General features: G+C 52.8%; 6 protein-coding genes across 6 annotated transcripts; 3 read left to right on the top strand and 3 right to left on the bottom strand.

Annotated features, from left to right (window-relative positions):
- Positions 1-297: 297 nt before the first annotated feature.
- COCSUDRAFT_64659 (hypothetical protein) lies at positions 298-4,024 on the bottom strand. Its single transcript, XM_005651274.1, has 10 exons — positions 3,850-4,024; positions 3,564-3,668; positions 3,291-3,474; positions 3,082-3,154; positions 2,749-2,956; positions 1,542-2,578; positions 1,269-1,359; positions 1,038-1,130; positions 858-914; positions 298-741 (listed from the first exon to the last, which is right to left on the bottom strand). The coding sequence occupies exons 1-6, from the start codon at positions 3,919-3,921 to the stop codon at positions 2,168-2,170; spliced, it is 1,053 nt and encodes a 350-aa protein (XP_005651331.1). The 5' UTR covers positions 3,922-4,024; the 3' UTR covers positions 298-741; positions 858-914; positions 1,038-1,130; positions 1,269-1,359; positions 1,542-2,167.
- A 1,356-nt stretch (positions 4,025-5,380) lies between these two features.
- Positions 5,381-6,882, top strand: COCSUDRAFT_46230 (hypothetical protein). The gene is made up of 4 exons (XM_005651273.1): positions 5,381-5,474; positions 5,777-5,824; positions 6,021-6,129; positions 6,313-6,882. The coding sequence occupies exons 1-4, from the start codon at positions 5,392-5,394 to the stop codon at positions 6,352-6,354; spliced, it is 282 nt and encodes a 93-aa protein (XP_005651330.1). The 5' UTR covers positions 5,381-5,391; the 3' UTR covers positions 6,355-6,882.
- Positions 6,878-10,110, bottom strand: COCSUDRAFT_27229 (clathrin adaptor, mu subunit). Its single transcript, XM_005651272.1, has 8 exons — positions 9,757-10,110; positions 9,515-9,619; positions 9,308-9,400; positions 9,044-9,202; positions 8,680-8,871; positions 8,122-8,430; positions 7,644-7,868; positions 6,878-7,352 (listed from the first exon to the last, which is right to left on the bottom strand). Exons 1-8 carry the CDS (start codon positions 9,832-9,834, stop codon positions 7,149-7,151), a joined length of 1,365 nt encoding a protein of 454 aa, XP_005651329.1. The 5' UTR covers positions 9,835-10,110; the 3' UTR covers positions 6,878-7,148.
- Positions 10,111-11,224: 1,114 nt separating this feature from the next.
- Positions 11,225-13,521, top strand: COCSUDRAFT_21888 (histone acetyltransferase). Its single transcript, XM_005651271.1, has 6 exons — positions 11,225-11,380; positions 11,576-11,736; positions 11,779-11,833; positions 12,085-12,197; positions 12,314-12,503; positions 12,746-13,521. Exons 2-6 carry the CDS (start codon positions 11,576-11,578, stop codon positions 13,040-13,042), a joined length of 816 nt encoding a protein of 271 aa, XP_005651328.1. The 5' UTR covers positions 11,225-11,380; the 3' UTR covers positions 13,043-13,521.
- A 49-nt stretch (positions 13,522-13,570) lies between these two features.
- On the bottom strand, positions 13,571-15,160 carry COCSUDRAFT_64655 (hypothetical protein). The gene is made up of 5 exons (XM_005651270.1): positions 14,965-15,160; positions 14,549-14,622; positions 14,354-14,458; positions 14,108-14,215; positions 13,571-13,925 (listed from the first exon to the last, which is right to left on the bottom strand). Exons 1-5 carry the CDS (start codon positions 15,107-15,109, stop codon positions 13,890-13,892), a joined length of 468 nt encoding a protein of 155 aa, XP_005651327.1. The 5' UTR covers positions 15,110-15,160; the 3' UTR covers positions 13,571-13,889.
- Positions 15,161-15,336: 176 nt separating this feature from the next.
- Positions 15,337-19,413, top strand: COCSUDRAFT_46227 (UPF0027-domain-containing protein). Its single transcript, XM_005651269.1, has 11 exons — positions 15,337-15,461; positions 15,706-15,924; positions 16,036-16,188; positions 16,306-16,458; positions 16,626-16,733; positions 16,878-16,982; positions 17,251-17,394; positions 17,662-17,829; positions 18,090-18,258; positions 18,467-18,567; positions 18,788-19,413. Exons 1-11 carry the CDS (start codon positions 15,432-15,434, stop codon positions 18,962-18,964), a joined length of 1,527 nt encoding a protein of 508 aa, XP_005651326.1. The 5' UTR covers positions 15,337-15,431; the 3' UTR covers positions 18,965-19,413.
- The last annotated feature ends 102 nt before the right edge of the window (positions 19,414-19,515 follow it).

The raw sequence follows: 19,515 nt of genomic DNA, 5'->3' as shown, positions 1-19,515 counted from the left end.
TTCGTAAGGCAAAATTTGAATCTGTCTGCCAACATCTGTCAACCTGCAAGCATTGCCTAGCCGTCAAATTGAGTCGTTCTGTTTTTCGAGAAGAAAACTGAGTGCCCAGGTTTGTTAGAGATCATTATTTTACTGACAATCATGCATTCAACAATTAGATCGGAGAGGCCACAGCACGCATTTCATGGCAGGGTTCTGATCATGATCAACTTCGCCGTGATCAGAAGCCCTCGAGGAGCTCCTTTCCTTCTCATAGCAGCATTTCTTCGATTCTTGAGCTTAGCCCAACTATAAGCAAGGATATATCACAAATCTCTGTGTCTCATTCTTGTAATTCAAGAGGCGCCAAGCTCCCTGAAGGCCACTCAGGGATCGCTGTGTAATTCTGCTAGAGCTCACAAAGGAAGCAGTTTGTACTACTTCCAGGAAGTCATGAGATCGCCCCAGCTCATGCCTGGATCCTCCCATTATTGCTAGTAATACTGCAGAAGTCAGAGACCTTCAAAGAAGGGCGGCACAGAAGAGGAAAGAAGTGGTGCACATTTTGGTTGCACAAAGCTTGAAAGGATGAGCATCAAGAAAAGAGCGATCAAGAGTATGTTTCCTAGCGGAAAGTACAAGATCCTTCGTGGAGACAAGGTGGTCATAACAGCTGGAAAGGATAAAGGGCAGACTGGGATCGTCAGCAAAGTCATAAGAGATGAGAAGATCCCCAGGGTGATCGTGGAAGGCCGTAACCTGGTCCGCAGCATTTCACCCCAAAACACCTGTGTTGACTGCTATTTCACTGTCCTGCTCGCGCTCTGTGCACCTTTGCAAGGGCCCCAAGTTTACTCACCCCCAGCTACTGCCTGCAGAACAAAAGGGCGATCAAGCGAACAGCGGACAATCCAGGTGGTTTGGTCAGTGTAGAGGTGAGAACTCATGCGCAGGGCCTGTCAGTCCTCAGGGCCGCCAATTTCGAAGCTATGAATGTGCTCACGCAGACTGAACTCAGACAAGGTGTCCTTGTAATGAATGTCTATTATGCATCGCAGTCGCCCATCCACTATTCCAACGTCATGATAGCAGATCCGGTCACCGGTGGGCCAGTGAGAACGACATGGAGATATCTGGAAGATGGCACTAAGGTGCAATCCCTTGCGCCACAATTTGCAGCAATATTCACATTCCTGTGATTACCTCAAACAGGTGACGTGACCATGTTGCCGCCTCACAATAAGACTCAGCAATGCCTCTCAACTTTTCAGGCTGCTGGTCTGTTGCAGGTGAGGGTGACCAAGGGGAAGCTTGCTTCAAATTCAGTCGTGCCTCGCCCAGAGATACTGAAACAGCGGAGAGTGCCCCTTCCTTTGATAGGTGAGCCATGCTCCCTGCGCCTCTGGTGCCGGAAATGGACCTGGCGGGAAGTATTATATTCCAACCGGCAGCACCTGTATGCTCCTGCAATGGTTGTCAAGACAAAGTTTTGGCCTTCAGGATGGCCACGCATCTCTGTTGCTTTTGATTGTCACCTAATTACCCCATTCCTGCATGAACAGGCAGCAGAGACACCCCGGCTGCAGAGGCGCTGAAGCAGACCTACACAGAGGGAGACTTCCCCTCGGCCCTGCAAAGGCATTACAGCACTGCAGCCCACCCATGTGGATACAGGGAAGCACAGGGACCGTGGCTTAGGAGAGCTCAGCGCAGCCTTTTTGGTGGATTTGGGTTGTTTAGAGGGTTTGCTGCTTCGGCTGTGCTTTAGTACTAGTAGACATTAGCTCCTTGTGTTCGCTCCTGTGCAGACAGATTTCAAAGAAGCTTGCCTCTTATTCATTACAGCTTGCAGCTAGGAAGTGGTTCTAATTCTGTCATGTCAGTCCATCGCTTATAGCGCTCATTGGGAACAAGCAGTAATCAAACAAGCCTAGTGCAACCCATAGATTTGAAGCACTTCGCAAGAGAGCGTTCAATGAAGTTCCGATAAAACCAGGGAGGGTTCACATGTAAACATCCACTCTTAAAACAGCGCACAAATTATCTTGTGGGACTGGATACAAGTTCAAGTCCCCAACAGCCGGTTGTCATAAGATACAGAGCCACACTGCTCATGAGTGTGACCTTGCGTCATGACTTCTGACGTCCAAGTTATTATGTGGCAGTGAATTCCTAGCTTCGCTGAGCGTCAGGGGGCGGCAGCGTCAGAGTCTTCGTCATCAGCAACCATGGCTATGCCAGCGCCCACAAAGCCTTGCACGCTGCCATCTTGCTCCTTGGCAGCTTCCTCCCCTTCCCCATTGGCAGGCTGCGCATGTGCAGCTTCCTCTGCCTTCTCACCGGCTTCCTGTGCCTCTGCTGCTGGCTCACCTGCAGCAGCAGGAGCAGGGGCCGCTGCTGCTTTGTCTGCAGCCTCCTTCTTGGCGGCGGCTGCAGCTTTGACGGCCTGCTGCTGCTCCTCATCCGAGGTGCTGAGTTCGCGCACGTTGAACTTGGAGAGCTGCTTGTAGTTGGACACCACGCTGAGCGCTGCGTTGCTCTTCAGCAGCTGCACCAAGATGGTCTTGTCCGCATTCGTCAAGTCCACCTTGTGCGGCGGCTGCACACACAATACACCCTTGTCAGCCTTGTGACAGAGCACCACCACCCACCCGGCACAGTGCTGTTCAGCAACGAGCGCAAGAAAACAGCCAGGAGAGAAGTGTCTGCTGCACACAGAGCGCCCATGAGTGCTGAGGGAGTGTCAGATAACATCATGAAAATGATCACCTGGGGAATCTGGTCTACAACGGAGTTGATGACAGCCATGCGGTCCAGATCCTTGCTGGCGCGGTGCTCATAGGCCACGGCAAAGCGCACAGGGGTGGCCCCCTCCCCAGCTGGGAAGTGCACAGCCGTCAGCTCCTTGGCTGTCCTCCCAATCTCTGCCACATCCGCGCGGCACACCTTCTCCACTGGCAGGAACCTGATGCACAGCCTGCACAAGGACCACACTCATGTCATGCAGTGCATGATGATCACAATCTACATAAGCTGGCTGTTGTCTGACACCCTGCCATATTTGCTTGAAGGTGTATGACAGGGATGGTGTGACAGCAGTACCTTGTACGGCACTGTCTTGTCTGCTTGACCTCCTGTGCAAGAGCTGATGCAAGCTCCACAGGGCCAGGTCCCTCTGCAAGGCAAAGACATCGACACCTTGATCAAGGTTCCATGTAGCAGATGTCTGCAGCATTTATTCACAATCACGGCAATGTCACGAACAACTGCATGCTTGTTAGCCTTGAAGACCAGAACTTCACGGGCATTACCAGCATCAGCCTTCATGCTGAGGTACGCAAGGCCATTGACGTTGGTTTTATGGTACACAAAGAGGCGGTTGCCCTGGTCCTTGAGCTCGGCCACCTCATCTGCTATCGCAGCAGCAATGTCTGTTGCATCGCCGCCTGCTGCTTCACTCGTCTCGCCTTTGCCTGGTCTGAGCTTGTCATAGAACTGCGCAGTCACAGCCTACACATTTGAGCATATCTGCTGTGCGCATCTGCGCTCTGGGACCTGGGATGTGTATTGGAACACGGCTCTACCTCTGTGAGGACGTTGGAGGCCTCTCTGGCAGCCTGTGGCTCCTTTCCTCCCAAACAAGATATGAGGAAACCGCGGGAACCAGTTGGCAGCGAAGCCTTTGCGTTCTACAGGGGCACACAAGATTTCAGTGAGTATTGAAGGTACAAATTCGGTGGCTGGATATTGTTCAGGTACAATCTAAGTAGGTCAAACCCAGGAGATCAAATCATGCTGGAGCTTCTGATTTTCCATACAGTTGCCATACTCAGCAACTCGTTGCCTGCCACCAAAGAATGAGGATCGCACTGTGGTGAAGTAGCCGTGTTTTTTCTTGTTGGAACCGTCACCGTCACCACCTCCATGCCTTCTCTTTCCCATTTCAAGACTTGATGAGTCAGTATCCTTGCCTACCACCCCAGAGATCAATATTCGTTCAAGCGTACACAGGCAACCAGTAGGACACGCACTTCCTCTCTGCAAGATCTCAAATATTCAATGTCTTCTGGATCTTGATATGTTGCCAGAGCCCTTCTGGGAAGGGGCCGAGCTATTGGCAGCTGGCTGGGTAGACATTCCAGCTCCGAGACGCCTGATTTGGCTCCCAAGCTGGAGCTGGAGGGCGCTTGATTTCCGAGATGCCAACATTTATGCTCCCAAGAAAGTTCGCTCTGGAAAGAACACATTAGTTGATCCATCATGGAGGCCAACGTGGAATTTGTGGGCTGGAAGATTGGGGCAAAGGAGGAGGTCAGTGTCTCTCAGCAGGAAGATGATGATGTTCTGCAGACCTTCCACACAACACAGGTGGCCTTTGGGGAGGCCCCTGCACCTGGCCGGCACACTGTGTTCGTTACTACGAGCAGTGGGAAGTATGCAATCGGGACGCTCGAAAAGGGGAAGTGTGAGCAGTTCTCGATCGACTTCATGGCTGGGGCGGCTGAAGAACTCACCTTCTCCCACACTGGCAGCTCAGACGTCTTCATCACGGGCTACAAGACGCAGTCCGTCTTCCTGTCCGACGATGATGAGGGCATGATCATGGGTGAGGACGAGATGGACGACGACGAGGACGATGATGATGAGGCACCAGAGGGTGTACCCCTGAGGCGAAGGAAGGTGAAGGTATGCCCTTTACGAAATCAGTGAATTACCTGATTTTGTTTGCTGGTGCAGGCGTCTTTTTTGGCTAAGTTGTATGTGCGTGTGGACCGGTTTCCTGTTCTTCTAGGATCTAGATCAAATATTAGGCTAATTTGGGTTGAGAGCTGCTTGACACCATTCTGTGACACTTCGATGATTTAAAAGGTGAATATTGCAACGAGCGTATGACCGAAGGTTCGAAGTCCCTGGTGCCATTGCCAGGGTCCCAGAGCAGCAGACTTCTTTGCTCCAGTGTCAGAGGATGATGACGATGATGACGATGAGTTTGATGAGGAAGAGAGCGAAGAGGAAGACATCCTGAGGGGGCAGGAGTTCTCAGACATGGATGATGATGATGAGGACGACGATGAGGAGGATGTGAGCATTCTCTCTCATCGCCGACCTCCTGCACTGAGCATTGAAACACACAAGTCCCCCTTAACTGCCAGTGCCCCTGCCCTCTCAGGGGTCTTTCCTCCTCTGCGCTCCTTCAGAATCTTCACCAGCCGTCACAGCGCGGCACAGGGCTCCTGTTTCACCGCTCTTGTAGGATGTTGCAATCATCTGACTGCATGCATGCATGCATTGCTGTGCAGGATGACGATGACCTCACAGCGGCGCGGTCCTCCATCCCGCTGAAGGCAGCGGCGGTTGTGGATGATGAGGCTGACGAGGACGATGATGACGAGGAGGATGATGACGAGGAAGATGATGACGAGGATGATGAGGTGGAGGCCATCAATGGGCGGCTGGCAGCTGCAGCTGATGAGGACGATGACGAGGAGGGTGAGCTCAGCGCTGACAGGAACCTTGTGTAGACAGTGGCATGCAGAATGTCAACCAATGCCCCTTGTGCTGGTGATGAGATCCAAGCATTCCGTCCGAGCATTCCGCTTGTGAGTGCCCTTCTCAATACCGGTGCTTTGACAACAGCTTCAGCTATTGTTCCAGAGGCCCTGGCCCTCAGCACTGCCGCCACACAGGCGTGGTTAAATTGAACCTCCTTGGCATTGCTGTAAATGCAATACCGATGCTGGGTGGTTTACATGATGGAGATTTTCAAACTTGGTGGGTTTGATGATTCGCAGATGAGGAGGAGGAGGATGAAGATGACGAGGAAGAGGAGGCTGTCACCCCCAAGGTGCCGATCTGTTTGGCCTGTCCTTACACCTGTTGGAAACATGTCCCAGATCTGCATTGAGGTTCCAAGACGGCGTTCCGATCTGCTTGCACTTTCATTACAAGTGTCAGAGTGTGAATCTACACAAGGTACGAGGCAGCCACAGTGCGTCAGGTCTGCACCGCAAGCTGACAATTTGTTTATGTGACGGGCGCAGAATGGCAAGCGGCAGGCGGCTGCTGCGCCCAAGACACCCCAGCCCCAGAAGAAGGCCAAGGTGGAGCTCAAGGCGCCCAAGAGCGCGCCCGCCAAGGTGCAGGGCAAAGGTGAGAACTTTGGCATGACCTTTGTACTCGTGCTGCATCTACCAAAGTCCTTTGCAATCCGGGATATGCACACATCCAACACCCTTGCTCGATGAACGAGTCACAAGCAATGAGGGTGTCCCTAATGGCATATTTTGCTTAGTCAGCACATGCCGTTGATGGTGCCGGCATGGATGACACCAGGTAAGGGCGGCGATGGTGCGGCAGACTTCGAGGCCGGCCTGAAGGCTGCACTGGCGAAGGGGCCCATGAGCATTGCGCAGCTGGGCAGTGCAGTCAAGCGCCCGCCCAGCGTGCCCAAGCTGAAGAAGTTCATAGACGACAGCAAGGCCTTCAAGATCGATAGCAAGATGATCGTTTCCCTGGTCTAGTTTTGACGTCTTCACGGCAAAGGCGGGATTCCTTTTGTTCACCCCTTTCACTTGGGATTTGAAGATGGAATTTGCACGGAATTTATATGTGTCCTTGCTTTAGGACACTATGGGTGAGCATATCAAGGGGTGAGGGTGTGGTTGCTGTCGAGAAGAACAATGCTTGAACGTGTTTGGTGAAAAGCAGCAAACGAGCTGCAGTCAGAATGTGTGTGGGCTGTGGGGTCACTGCCTGTGTTGGCTAAGCCAGTCCATGCATGTCTGTGCCCTGCCCTGCTTGTATTAGTGAGAACCACTGCTCTCTTATGCGTGCAAAGTATGAAAAATTCGCTTGCCACCGTCTGTGTATGCCGCTGTTTATTGAGTAATTTGCCATTGGCACAGATTTGATGTTACACGTTCGTCCCCTTGATATTTGTGCCTTGAGAATCTCATGATTGTATTGACCGCAGTGCTCACATGACACACCCCGTATTTGACAAGAGCAGTCCTTCTATTTGCTATTGTGAATGTCTCCATGACGAAGGAAGCCATCCACGGAATGGAAAGCAGAGGGGTGCAGTTGCCCTCTGCGCTCTTTCGCTAGAAGTTGGAAGCAAAGTCTTCCACTCAGTACTTGGCTCTCGTCCGCAACTGTGAGAACGCTGCTCAGGTGCGGACCACATATGAGTTGGACAGCGTCACATATCTGACCCAGCGGTAGGGTTGGTGGTTCTTCTGGTCTTTCAGGATCTGCAGGTAGCGCACTTGCAGGCGTGATGCGCAGTACATGGGGATGGTGAATTGCAGGTTGATGGGGCCAATGCTCTTCTTGATCCCTGCTCCCCAGCCATCTGACAGCGTTGCCCTCACCTGCACATATCGCATGCTTCTAAAACACCGCAAGCATGCCCTGTCTGACAAGAGCGCATCCTACGGAGGCCCCATGCGCATCTCCTTCAGTAATCAGCATGAATAGAATGTTGACATTGCTGTTTCCAGTAATGCATGCCATACCCATACACATAATCGCCATGGCTGCAAGATATCTTTCAATGATACAATAAAAATGGCCAGGTCCCTGGGCGTTATGGCTTTGCAGCAGCAAAGTGCAGCGCACAAGTGATGCCGGGAGAAGAACTCAGGCGAGGCCAAGATGCGTACTCGCAGGGTGTGCTCGACGCCGCCCATGACGCGCTTAAACTTCCAGACGAGGCGGCGGGCGCGCTCCTGCCAGTCCCAGGACTGGCCGCCCGCGCCGGTCTTGGCGTCGCGGCCAAGCTCGCAGTGCACGCGCGCAACTTCGCGCGGCATTGGAACCACCACCTCCAGCCCGCTCGCCGCCTTGTCCCCGCTGAAATCCGGCGATATCCGGATGTTGATTATCGCCTGCCGCAGCCCCACCGCATCAGCATATTTCAGCTGTCAGCAGGCACCTCTTTCAGAGACCATGGACAGGGGTGCACGGTAATTGCATGAAAGGGTCCCCCTCGGATCATGCCCGCCGCACAAGGTGCTGTATGATGACTAAAAAGCTAGAAATTCAAGCATGATTCCCTGTCTATGATAGCCGCAATGTCATAAACAGGACACCTTATCTCAAGTGTAAGGGAACCAGGAAGGACAGGAAAAGAAAGCGCACCTTGAGGGCGGAGTTGGGGTCCTCGTCGACGGTGGTGCTGACGCGAAAGGGTGGCTTGAAGGGGTAGGTAGAGCGGTAGTTCATGACCGCAAACTCGCCGTCCGGCGGCACCAGCTGCAGAGTGCGCTCCGTCTCGAACCGGTCCAGCGACACGCTCTGGTGGAAGTTGCAGTCGTCCAGCATCACGGTGTCGCTGCCGCGCCCGTAGCCCCCGTACTCCACCGCCCCCGACGTCTCCCTCCGCCCGATCACCAGGTTGTCGTTCAGCGCGATCGCTATTGCCGGGTTGCCCGTCAGATAGCTCTTCACCTGCACGCGATGCCGCATGACAATTGCACGCCAGCGTGGCACACTGCATTGCCTGCCTGCATTGCTCGCAGCCTCATCTGGGCACGCGGGCTGACTTGGCTATCTTTTACATTCTTCCAGACAGGTGGGTGAAAGTTTGTGCATTGGCGATACTACCATGCAGTCATGCTGTCGGCGTCAAGCAATGTGATGACAGGCAATTACGACTCTTGAGAGAGTGAAAAGCAATGCAGTCGGCAGACTGCTCACCTGAATAGCTCCATCAATCTGGGATGTCTGCACATTGCCGCTTGAGCTGAACGTGCATGAGATTTTCTCCACGATGTCCACAAAGATTTCTTCCCTTGCCTTTCCCTCCGTCCTGCTGGTGTCCAGAATGGACTTGATGACCCCCGTGGGCCCCTTGCCCACCCCCGGGAATATGCCATCGCCTTTGCTCTTCTGCAAAACCCCCACCATTCAAACAGTCATCACCGATGATCAGGTAATCCGACGCCAATCCTCTATGGCAAGATTTCTAGGGTAGGGTACCTGGCCAGTTCATCGTTGATGATGTGTTGCTTGGACGGTTGAATAGTATGTGGCAATAATATTGTGCAAAGGGAAGGCGCACCGAAGGCTTCAGCATGGTGGGCTCGTTCAGGACAAACTCCTTCAGGGCTTCTGAGGACGAGTTCTGGGGGTAGCCATAGTCAATGACTTCATCAAGGAGCTCGTACAAAAGAACAAAGTTCTTGCGCACAGCCTCCTCGCTAAGCAGTCCACAGTAGTCCTGCAGCGATGAAATCATTTGTTGCATGCTACCAGTCAAAGCTAGTTGAGGTTCTGATCAGAGCTGCAGCCAAAATTATCCATGAGAGAGAGGCTATGGCCCCACCTTGATGATTCCCCCGATGCGCTTCAACAGCTCCAGCACAAGGGAAGGGGAGACATTTTCCCTTGTGGTAGCAACCAGGAAAACTCCTCCATCCTGCATCATGGCAAGAGGTGGTTTCAAGGATCTGCTCATCCAAAAGGAATGGAGGGGTGGCACACAAATGGATCCCGAGAACAACACCGAAGTAAACATAAGGAAGAGAGCTACCTTGACGTAGAGATAGCTTACACCATCCACATTGAACACAGGTGGAGCATCACGACCTCCTTTGTCCCAAAAGTTGACTTTCCTGAAGAAGACTTCTGAACTGGCCTGTGGTGATATCAAATGTTAGCTTTGGGACATCTGTTACCAAAATGGCCTAGCAGGCATGCTGCAATCAGGTTGCTAGGGGAATGCAAATGCAAATCACTGAGTCCAATGATGATCAGGCTTGGGGAGGAACCCACTTTGGGCACATTGCCCAGGTAGTCTCGCATGATGATCGTGTCACCTCTTGGTGACAATATGAAAAATTGCGAAATCATTGTCTTTGCTGGGTTCCTCCTAGAATCACCTCAAGTTCATCTTCACATTTTACGTCGTTTTGGCAGCATGCTGATCACGAATGCGGTTAGCCTGTGAACAATGAATACAGCAGGTAGAAAAGACATCACTGTGAGTATCGAAATATACACATCCCCTGCTGGCAGTGGAATCTCATAGCCAAGTATAGTGTCCATCACAGCTTGAACATTTCCTAAAGAGACACTACATGCTTCATGTTGAACGAGGGCATGATGCCACGATGAATTGCAATCGCTTTCAGCTGATTCGAAATTCGTTGAAAGACCTCAACAGTGACGAGCTTGGCTTCAAGTCCTCTATAGTGACTAAGCGCTTACGTACACTTGCATGCAGGAGCTGTAAGTTTCCGCTGAGGGCTCTTCCAACAGAGTCACAAGTAACCGACTAAAGATAGACAGTATCATGATCGTGCTGAGACTGATCGGTTGCGTGCACGGATGAGTGCGCTGGCAGCGAGACTTGCGGGCTGATGAGCTGGTAATCAGCCAAGTTGAGGGCAGTGTCCCACCCTTCATCTCTCTTCTTTCTTTGCTTTCTTCCGATAGATGGCGCGAGGAGACATCGGCGGATCAAGTGGTCTGGATAGAAATGGAACGAGGGTTCAGCGCAAGGTGAGCACTGTGACCTTTGCGCGCTGCTGTTCTCGCTCACTCTTTTCCCTTTCTCGCTCGGTGCACGGGCTTCAGCAGTGGGAGTACACAAGTGATTCACAGGCATCTGAGTGTTTTCTGCAAAGTTCCCTAGTCTGAGGAGTGTTCCTTCTTTCTGCAGGGGGAGTTTGCTGTTGGAAGCACCGTTTTGTGCCAAGCCTCCTTTGATGACACACAGCGTGCGTCTTCACGTAGCTTGCACTGGAAGATATGCAGCAATGGTGTTTTTTGTTGTTGTACATGGTTGTGTTGCGTCACAAGTGCTCTGCTTGTCCTGCAGGTCCAGCAGAGGTAATAGAGCAGAAGGCAGGGCAGGATGGCTCAACGTCCTATTATGTACACTATATCGACTGTAGGACTTCTTCCCACTGTTTTACAGGGCTTCTGCTGAATCTTATGCACTGCCTCAGGCATCAGATGCCAGCAGCTCAATTGTTGTTGTGCTGAAAACCAGGTGACAAGCGGCTTGATGAGTGGGTGCAGCAGAGCAGATTGGCTCCCCTCGTCAACAAACTGGTCGATCAAATGGATGTCCTCACTCCACGGCTCTCATCTATGGCATCATTGACCACGTGAGAATCCGCTGTCCATGACAAGCCATACCTGTGGAAAAGGCTGGCAAAGTGCTTGTTGACAGCACACAAAGCACTGTACAGATTGAAGAGAATGGATCTATTGCAGGGAGCTGGGAGCAGATCAGAAGTTGACTCGAAGGCTGAAGCGGCGGTATGATGAGCAAAACCATGTCAGCCAGGACATCAACGACCTGGCTCCCATCGATCAGCACTTGGAGAAGGAGCACCAGGAGAAGACCAAGGTGAAGAACATCCAGGCAGTGGAGGTCGGCAAGTACGAGGTGAGCTCATGTCCTTCTAAGATCTTTTGAAGTCAACATTGGGATAAACGTGCTTTGCTTCTCTGAGAGATAGGCGTTCTGGTATCATCTCTAGGAGAGCACCTGGTGGGGAGGAGGGGCATAAACGCACTATGCACATCAGTGCCACGCCCTTTGCTGTCATCACATTGAAATGTCCCACCTGGCTTGCTACAGATGGACACGTGGTACTACTCGCCCTACCCGGAGCCGTACAACAGCCTGGAGAAGCTGTACCTGTGCGAGTACTGCCTCAAGTACTTTGGCAAGAAGAAGACGCTGCTGCGACACAGCGCCAAGTGCGACCTGCGCCACCCGCCCGGCGACGAGATCTACCGGTCCCCCCCGCCGGGGGGCGAGCGCGGCCAGCCGCCCTCCAGCGCAGCCACCAGCCCCACCATCGCCGTCTTCGAGGTCGACGGCAAGCGCAACAAGGTGCGCGCAGTGCCTCTGTGCTGCGTGTCAATCACAGCTGTGGGCAGCCAGGAAAAGATACATTACATAGCGCCATCCGGATGACCTGTATCTGCTGCGCATGAGAAAATGTATTCTAGCAGCCTTGGTACTGGGCGAATGCAAGACATCAGGCATGCCAATGAGACACTGGTCGGGGGGAAATGGCACTGCCCGGGCATTGATTCATACTGAGAGGAGCTGGAGTTCAATCTGACACGTGTTGCCTGCAGGTGTACTGCCAGAGCCTGTGCTTGCTATCCAAGCTCTTCCTGGACCACAAGACGCTCTACTATGACGTGGACCCCTTCCTCTTCTACATCCTTTGCGAGCGCGACCAGCAAGGGTGAGCACAAGCATGTTTCCTGCCTTCAGCGCTGATGTTCCTCAAGCCCTTGACCGTCCACTTCTCTACCAAAACCTCCTGGGACTTGTGCTGAACAAATATTTCTGGTGTGGCAGGTACCACATCGTTGGCTACTTCTCGAAGGAGAAGTGCAGCGTGGAGGGGTACAACCTGGCCTGCATCCTGACGCTGCCGCCGTACCAGCGCAAGGGCTATGGCCGCTTCCTCATTGCCTTCTCCTACGAGCTCTCCAAGAAGGAGTGCAAAGTGGGCACCCCCGAGCGGCCCCTGTCAGACCTCGGCCAGGTGCCCCCCAGCGTGACAACAGCCCTCCAGACTCGTTTCCCAGGCTCTTCCAAGGGACTGTTGCTGCCTTTATACTGATGCCTTCTGCCTGCTTGGATGTGGCCACGAGTTGGCCATGAGATATGCTCAGTCCCACAGTTGCCAGACTCATCCTTGCAGCTTGCTTCTGCTTGCTGTGTGCACAAGCCCTGCAGAGGTTGAAAGCGCCAGCAAGCTGACGGGGCGGCGGCATGTCCGCGCAGGTGTCGTACCGGTCGTACTGGCAGCGCAGCGTGCTGGAGCTGCTGTACACCCACCGCGGCCAGCTCAGCATCAAGGACATCAGCGACAGGACGGCCATCCGCACGGATGACATCGTGCGCGCGCTGGAGGTGCTCAACCTGATCAAGTACTGGAAGGGCGATCACATCATTAGCGTCACCCAGCGAGTCATCGAGGAGCACCTGCGCATCCTGGACAAGAAGAAGGTCATGGGCATTGATGTCTCGCGCTTGCACTGGACCCCCTACGTCCCCGCCAACGCCGTGGGCAAGAAGTGACAGGGCTTGCTGCATGTTGGGCTTCACTAGATCCGGGGAATGCAGCAGAATGGGCACCACTAGATTAGGTGGATGCAGATTGGGTGCTCGTGGATGATGGGTCTTTCCCTGCAAGGCTTCGCAAGTGGCCGCACAGCTGCCCTTGTAACAGAATGTATTAGCTGTGTTCTCTGCACAATCAGAGGGCTGCAAGAATTCTGACTTAACTCTGCCTCCTTTGTCTGATCGTATGGGGCCCTTTGGATCATGACATGTGACATCTTTGACTAGATACGCTTTGACTGATGAGAAGAATGTATTTTGTCGAGCTGTTGCTTGTCTTTTGTGCCTAGTCTTTGTATCTTGATGAAGTTTATGCTTGACAGCGTTCTTGTGAGCCAAGTGCTGGGAACAAGATGCTGTCAAGGAGTCCCTTTATATTTTATTGTGAGCTGCTGATGAGCTCATGTTCATAGCTGTAAGGCAGAGGCTTTGATGGTACGGCCGTCAGACTCACTACTCTTTTGCTGAAGCACTGTATCTTGAATTAAAAAGCGCATTAGCTATTACAGATTACCAGCCAACATGGCTGTGACATTACCATGGCAGTAACATGTCCACAAATTTCTTCTCATACCCTTGCCAATTGCAAGCAATCATGCAGGACTTGACTACTTCTAATGTGTCAAAAAATGGTTGATATGTATTCCAGATGCTCTCTGCTCATTTTCTCTCCCAGCACAATGCTACACTGTTGTGATATTTCCTCTCATATCCATGCAAGTCTCGCTCACCACACCTTTCCAAAAATGTATTTTAACTCCAATATTGTGTCTGAACGTTCATATAGATGACAGCGCTGAAATTTTCACTCCAGCCCAGGTAGCTCCTTGGTCACCTTTTTCTGCAGTGCCCATCAGAAGCTGTTGATGACTCATGATCGGATGAAGGAAAGGCATGCGAACGAAGATCAGTGCCTGCCTCATTTGCCAGCTGCATGCAACGCGCATGGTATGCAGCAGCTACAGTCATCTAGAGGTACTTTTCAGGGTGTAATAAACAGATAGAATCCTTATTGGAACGCACCGCAGCAGCTCCCAAGTCATCCACGATGCTGTCACCCTCAACAGCATACTTCACGTAGAAGTATGGCAGAGCAGCCACGCCAATCAGCTGCACTGGGAAGCCCAGCAGCTATGCAACGCACACACTGCTTGTCAGATCTCCACAAAATAAGCACATGCAGCAATTCACACCGGCTGACATAGCTTGTCCTGCAGCTGCGTCTACTGCAGTGCATGCCTTGTCCAGCATTCAAACAAAGCAACACACCGCATCCAGGAGAGGCAGGTGCAGCAGCCACTCTGTGATGAAGAAGGCTCCAACGCCAGCAGCTGTCCAGCCCACGATTGCCGCCTTCTTGTCACTCTTCTCGAACTGGGACAGTCACACACAGCTTCCTCAGACGTCTTGCACTTCATGCGGTAAATGTATGCGCGAGAGCTCGACAAATCTACAAATACATACCTTGTCAGCCAAGCCAGAGAGCAGGCTGTCAAAGTCCACGTCTTTCGTTTCAGCGCGAGTGATCAGCCTGCTACCTACAACAAGAAAGGACGGGCGTCTGAATGTCTTTCCATTGTGCATAGGGACGACCGGAATATATATAAAGACCCAAGTACACAGAATGAAAGCTTTATTATAATGAATGTCTCGTCCGATGCTCAAAGGATCAAAGTGATGAATACACGAACCAGTGATTTCAAGCTCAACGACGAGTTGATAAAGCTCGAGTCAACCCCCTTAATTAATGGGAACACATGGGGAATTTCTGACGCGTTTGCAACATTTGTATGAGGCACTATCTCTATGCCCCTAACAGTGAAGGACTCTCGGACGAGATGGATGCGCAATGCCACACCGTGTGGACAGGAAGCACCCACCCAGCTTTGCGTTCCTCCTCTGCGGCAATGCAGACCTGCCGGAGAAAGCCACATTGATGCGGGAAACGCTGCTCCTCAGCTGGGCTGAGTTGGCGCGAACGCCCGAGGAAGCTAGGCAGATTCTGCTCGACTGCGCGAGTGACATTGTGCAACTTTTTCGCGAATAGACAACAGGTCCCAGTCAGGTCAGGAGTTGCGATCCGAGCTCAAAAAGGGATCCAGTTGCAAGCGAGCCCGGTCAAATTGAAACCGAGAGGCTTTATCTGCAACAGATTTTCTTGCAAGGAACGCCGTGGAACAGAGAGCTTTTACGGATCTCAGCGTCTATGGAAGGCAGTTGCCGGCAGCTTCGCCATTCCATTGTCCCAGGCGAGAAGTCGCCACTTTCTTAACAAAATTCAGCGTGATAACAAGGTTTATTTTTCTTACCTATCAGTTTCATCGGATAGGAGAGGAGGTTGCCGAGCATGGGTGACAAGCGGCGCAGATTTCACGAGGTGAGCTGAAGCTTCACCACTAGTGTTTGGTCTGCCTGCTGGAAGCTCGATCATTGAAGGGATCAAGTGTGATGCTATTAATTCATGCATACCGACGAAGCTCCACTCTAGAGCTGGTATCGCCAGCTTATCTGGCCGTGGCTTGTGGCATCAGTGTCAGGGTCATTCCTGGACTCACCATTCCTTCCTCACTGAGGTTGATCCAAAGCTTCCGCCTGACTCCAACCCGGCATGTCATGTGCAGGAAATGACATTCATCAAGCGCATCAACCCCACGCAGTATGAGATCGCCATGGGGTTTGTGCCCAATATGAGGGTGCCAGGCATTTGCTACGTCAACAGTGCTTTGGAGGGACTGCTTTTCGACGAGCTCAAAGCCTATTCCAGCTCTGGAGGCCAAGGAGGCTTCCTCCCTGCTGTCAAGCAGATGGCAAACGTGGCGGCAATGCCAGGAATCGTCCAGGTACGTTTGCACCTGCATGAGCCTTGCAGCAACGGTGTGCTAATCTGACATGTCTTGTGCATACTTTGGTGCATTTGAAGCAGCCTCATGAAGTTTCCTATTGCTCTGCAGAGGTCCATTGCGCTGCCGGACATGCACTCGGGATACGGATTTGCCATTGGCAACGTGGCAGCATTCGACATGTCCGACCCGGAGGCAGTGGTGTCACCAGGGGGCGTCGGCTTTGACATCAACTGTGGCGTGCGCCTCATACGAACCAAGTTGGTGCGCCTTGATCACATGCATGCTTCAGTTTATCAGTCACCGTGCATGCCCACCAGGCACATGCAGACCACTCTAGCAGGAAGATAAAGGTCTGAAAGCTCGGTGCATGGCTGGCAGACGGAGGCGGATGTGGCAGACAAGAAGGAGGAGCTGGCACAGGCGCTGTTTGACCATATTCCAGTGGGTGTGGGCTCCCAGGGCATCATCGCCACCAACACCAAGGACCTGGACACCATCCTCGAGATGGGCATGGACTACTCTGTGCGCGAGGTGCTCCACTCCCCTGCTCCTAGTGTCCTCACCATAACACTCTCAGCAGAAGCATGCATTTCTGTAGTCCAGTCAAGTGTGTATGTTGGAGCTCGGCAGGGTTGTGAAGGCATGCAGTGGACAGGAGGCGTGCTATGTGCAGCGTGTGAGCGGCTATGGGCGTGCAGGGCTATTCCTGGGCGGAGGACAAGGACCACTGCGAGGAGCATGGGCGCATGCTGTCCGCCGATCCCTCCAAAGTCAGCCAGCGCGCCAAGAAACGCGGCCTGCCGCAGGTGAACACACCGCTCCAGCATCTCAGCTGTCACCTCATTTTGGCTAATTTTGCAAGCTGGACAATAAGCAGGGCATCGTGCTTGTGCTAGCAGCAAGACACACCATGCATGCATGAAGCGTGACATGGTGGGCCTGCTGCGCAGATGGGGACCTTGGGCGGCGGGAACCACTATGCGGAGATCCAGGTCATCGACAAGGTATTTGATGAGGTGGCTGCGCGCAAGATGGGCATCGACCAGGAGGGCCAGGTGCTGCGCATGCCATTCTCCTTCCCTGCAGCTTCATATGTGTCATGTGCAATCTCGCATGCATGCATGCATGCTCGCGTCCTGCCAGGCCGCACGACTCTTGCGTGTATGGTGTCAGGTTTCAGAAGTCCCAAATGCAACATCCATGCATACATATAATGCATGCATGTCCCTGTGCTGGCCACATGCTGCTTGCCTCTATGCGAGCTGTCACTGCTGCACGCTCTGATGCTTGAGGAGGGGCTGATGTGGCGGCATGTGCGCACAGGTGTGCATAATGCTGCACAGCGGCAGCAGGGGACTGGGCCACCAGGTGGCCACGGACGCGCTGACGACCATGGACAAGGCCATGTCACGCGACGGCATCATAGTCAACGACCGCCAGCTCGCCTGCACCCGCATCAACTCCAAGGTAGATGATAGCTCCCTCATACCCACCCACCCACACACATACACAAACAGTGAGCGATAGCATGTGACCAGCAGCTGTCTAGCAGCATGATGCATAGCGGAGGAAGCCGAAGCCCCTCGGACAGAAAAGAGCACTCTGGAGTATTGTGTTCATCAGGAGGCATGAAGGTCAATCAAAAGGATGGGAGCTGATGGCTACTGTAGTGCAGCAGAGTGGACAATGCTACAGCTTGTGCTGACGGCTGATGGCTATGGGTGTGTGATGCAGGAGGGGCAGGACTATCTGGCGGGGATGGCGTGCGCGGCCAACTTTGCCTGGGTGAACCGCTCGTCCATGACCTTCCTGGTGCGACAGGCCTTCCAGAAGATCTTCAAGCAGCAGGCCGACGACCTGGACATGCACGTCGTCTACGACGTCTCCCACAACATCGCCAAGGTGCGCTCTTCTTCTGCTATCCCACATTTGCTTCCCAATGAGGGTTGATAGATCCATGCCCTCTCACACTGTCGATACATACCTGAAGAGCTGCTGAGACAAGGCTTCATTCTTATATATATCGAGAGGGCCACCTAGAGGCAACTTCAACGTTTTGAACCATGGGCAGTGCAGGAGACCAAAGGAGTCAAACGTGGCATTAACAAATATTGTGGGGGATGGACATCTGAAGATTTGATGATAGCGTGATTTTTTCGCAGGTGGAGGAGCACTTGGTGAACGGCGTGCCCAAGAGGCTGCTGGTGCACCGCAAGGGCAGCACGCGCGCGTTCCCTCCGCACCACCCGCTCATCCCCGTTGACTACCAGATGATTGGCCAGCCCGTCCTGATCGGCGGCACCATGGGCACCCACTCCTACGTCCTGACAGGCATTGCCCCCCTGCCTTTCACCCGTCTTCATACCTGTGCCCATAGTTTCCGCCTCTTCTCCAAAGGATGCTTAACTGATTGTGTGATTGTTTTGTGTTTTGCAGCACTGTTACTAGCCTGCAGAGTATGAAAATGGTCTCACAGGCATGCATGAAGTGGGCGTCATGGTGGGGACACTCTGAGATGATGTGGGCTGGGTTGGCGCAGGCACGGAGAGGGGCATGGCGGAGACGTTTGGCAGCACGTGCCACGGCGCGGGAAGGGCGGCCAGCCGCAACAGCTCCAGGCGCACACTGGACTACACACAGGCATGCGCACCTTCTTGGCTGACTGCACACTTTTATACTCACATGCTCACTAATATATGCACATTAGGCCCCCATGCATGCCATGCCACTGGCTCAGGCATCCTGTACCTTTGGCTGCGATGTGGAGTCTGTTGGATTCATTGCAGGAGCGTTGAGCAGTGGGTAGCAGGGCAGTCCCTGCTCAGAGTGTGGAGAGCAAGGGGATTGGGTCTGCGCGCAGGTGCTTGACAATCTGAAGACCAAGGGCATCTCGATCCGCGTGGCGTCGCCCAAGCTGGTGATGGAGGAGGCGCCGGAGTCCTACAAGGATGTCAGCGCTGTTGTGGACACCTGCCACGAAGCCGGCATCTCCAAGAAGACTGTGCGCCTGCGACCCATCGCCGTCATCAAGGGCTGATGCTGCACGCTCTCAGCCGCCGCTGTACATTTGCATTTTCTCTCCTGGTTTAAAGTTGCCTGCTGGCATTAATTTGCTGGTCACTGTGCTGACCTGCGTAGTGTCACACTGCTGGTGTGGGCCTGCTTTGCTTGATCTGGGTCATTTTTTTGTTGTCTGACCTTCTCCCCTTACCAGGGTGTACATGATTTGCCTGGTCAATTGAACCTCAGAACCCAATCCTATGAACCCGTAGAGAAGAAGCTGGAACTTTAGACATGAATGGACATTTAGGAAATGGTTTGAAGAGCTGCTCTATCTATAGCTAGAAGAGAAGAAAGCCTTTTGTTTGTAGGGAATGGACAACATTTGATCGCCGGGCTTCAGCAAACATATCTCCGTTTGTCGATACCTTAAAAGTAGAGAGCGATTACAGCAGCGACTCACATCAATCAAATTGGCATTCTATCAATCAAAAGACACTGTCTTTGCAACCCTCTTGATCTCAACTCTTCTTTGTCGTTATCCAGGCACATGGTACAAATTAAACTCAACCTTGCTCTCAACCTTCT

Source organism: Coccomyxa subellipsoidea (assembly GCF_000258705.1).
Source record: "Coccomyxa subellipsoidea C-169, whole genome shotgun sequence".
Lineage (NCBI taxonomy): Eukaryota > Viridiplantae > Chlorophyta > Trebouxiophyceae > Coccomyxaceae > Coccomyxa > Coccomyxa subellipsoidea.
This window is presented reverse-complemented; position numbering and strand designations above follow the sequence as displayed.

What these genes read in the sequence shown, in the direction of transcription:
- COCSUDRAFT_27229 (XM_005651272.1), bottom strand. Translation starts at nt 9,834, where the DNA reads ATGATTTCGCAATTTTTCATATTGTCACCAAGAGGTGACACGATCATC. An exon ending in ACCTGGGCAATGTGCCCAAA is followed by an intron (nt 9,620 to 9,756) that starts GTGGGTTCCTCC and finishes ATATCACCACAG; the next exon opens with GCCAGTTCAGAAGTCTTCTT. An exon ending in CCACCATGCTGAAGCCTTCG is followed by an intron (nt 8,872 to 9,043) that starts GTGCGCCTTCCC and finishes GGGGTTTTGCAG; the next exon opens with AAGAGCAAAGGCGATGGCAT.
- COCSUDRAFT_21888 (XM_005651271.1), top strand. Translation starts at nt 11,576, where the DNA reads ATGGACACGTGGTACTACTCGCCCTACCCGGAGCCGTACAACAGCCTG. An exon ending in CCCGGCGACGAGATCTACCG is followed by an intron (nt 11,737 to 11,778) that starts GTCCCCCCCGCC and finishes GCCGCCCTCCAG; the next exon opens with CGCAGCCACCAGCCCCACCA. An exon ending in TGCGAGCGCGACCAGCAAGG is followed by an intron (nt 12,198 to 12,313) that starts GTGAGCACAAGC and finishes CTGGTGTGGCAG; the next exon opens with GTACCACATCGTTGGCTACT.
- COCSUDRAFT_64659 (XM_005651274.1), bottom strand. Translation starts at nt 3,921, where the DNA reads ATGGGAAAGAGAAGGCATGGAGGTGGTGACGGTGACGGTTCCAACAAG. An exon ending in AACACGGCTACTTCACCACA is followed by an intron (nt 3,669 to 3,849) that starts GTGCGATCCTCA and finishes GTGCCCCTGTAG; the next exon opens with AACGCAAAGGCTTCGCTGCC. An exon ending in CCTCCAACGTCCTCACAGAG is followed by an intron (nt 3,475 to 3,563) that starts GTAGAGCCGTGT and finishes GTGACTGCGCAG; the next exon opens with TTCTATGACAAGCTCAGACC.
- COCSUDRAFT_46230 (XM_005651273.1), top strand. Translation starts at nt 5,392, where the DNA reads ATGATGACGAGGATGATGAGGTGGAGGCCATCAATGGGCGGCTGGCAG. An exon ending in ACGATGACGAGGAGGGTGAG is followed by an intron (nt 5,475 to 5,776) that starts CTCAGCGCTGAC and finishes TTCGCAGATGAG; the next exon opens with GAGGAGGAGGATGAAGATGA. An exon ending in CGCCAAGGTGCAGGGCAAAG is followed by an intron (nt 6,130 to 6,312) that starts GTGAGAACTTTG and finishes GGATGACACCAG; the next exon opens with GTAAGGGCGGCGATGGTGCG.
- COCSUDRAFT_64655 (XM_005651270.1), bottom strand. Translation starts at nt 15,109, where the DNA reads ATGTCACTCGCGCAGTCGAGCAGAATCTGCCTAGCTTCCTCGGGCGTT. An exon ending in ACCTGCCTCTCCTGGATGCG is followed by an intron (nt 14,216 to 14,353) that starts GTGTGTTGCTTT and finishes TGCGTTGCATAG; the next exon opens with CTGCTGGGCTTCCCAGTGCA. An exon ending in ATGACTTGGGAGCTGCTGCG is followed by an intron (nt 13,926 to 14,107) that starts GTGCGTTCCAAT and finishes TGGGCACTGCAG; the next exon opens with AAAAAGGTGACCAAGGAGCT.
- COCSUDRAFT_46227 (XM_005651269.1), top strand. Translation starts at nt 15,432, where the DNA reads ATGGGTGACAAGCGGCGCAGATTTCACGAG. An exon ending in GCCTCATACGAACCAAGTTG is followed by an intron (nt 16,189 to 16,305) that starts GTGCGCCTTGAT and finishes CATGGCTGGCAG; the next exon opens with ACGGAGGCGGATGTGGCAGA. An exon ending in GCACACTGGACTACACACAG is followed by an intron (nt 18,568 to 18,787) that starts GCATGCGCACCT and finishes GTCTGCGCGCAG; the next exon opens with GTGCTTGACAATCTGAAGAC.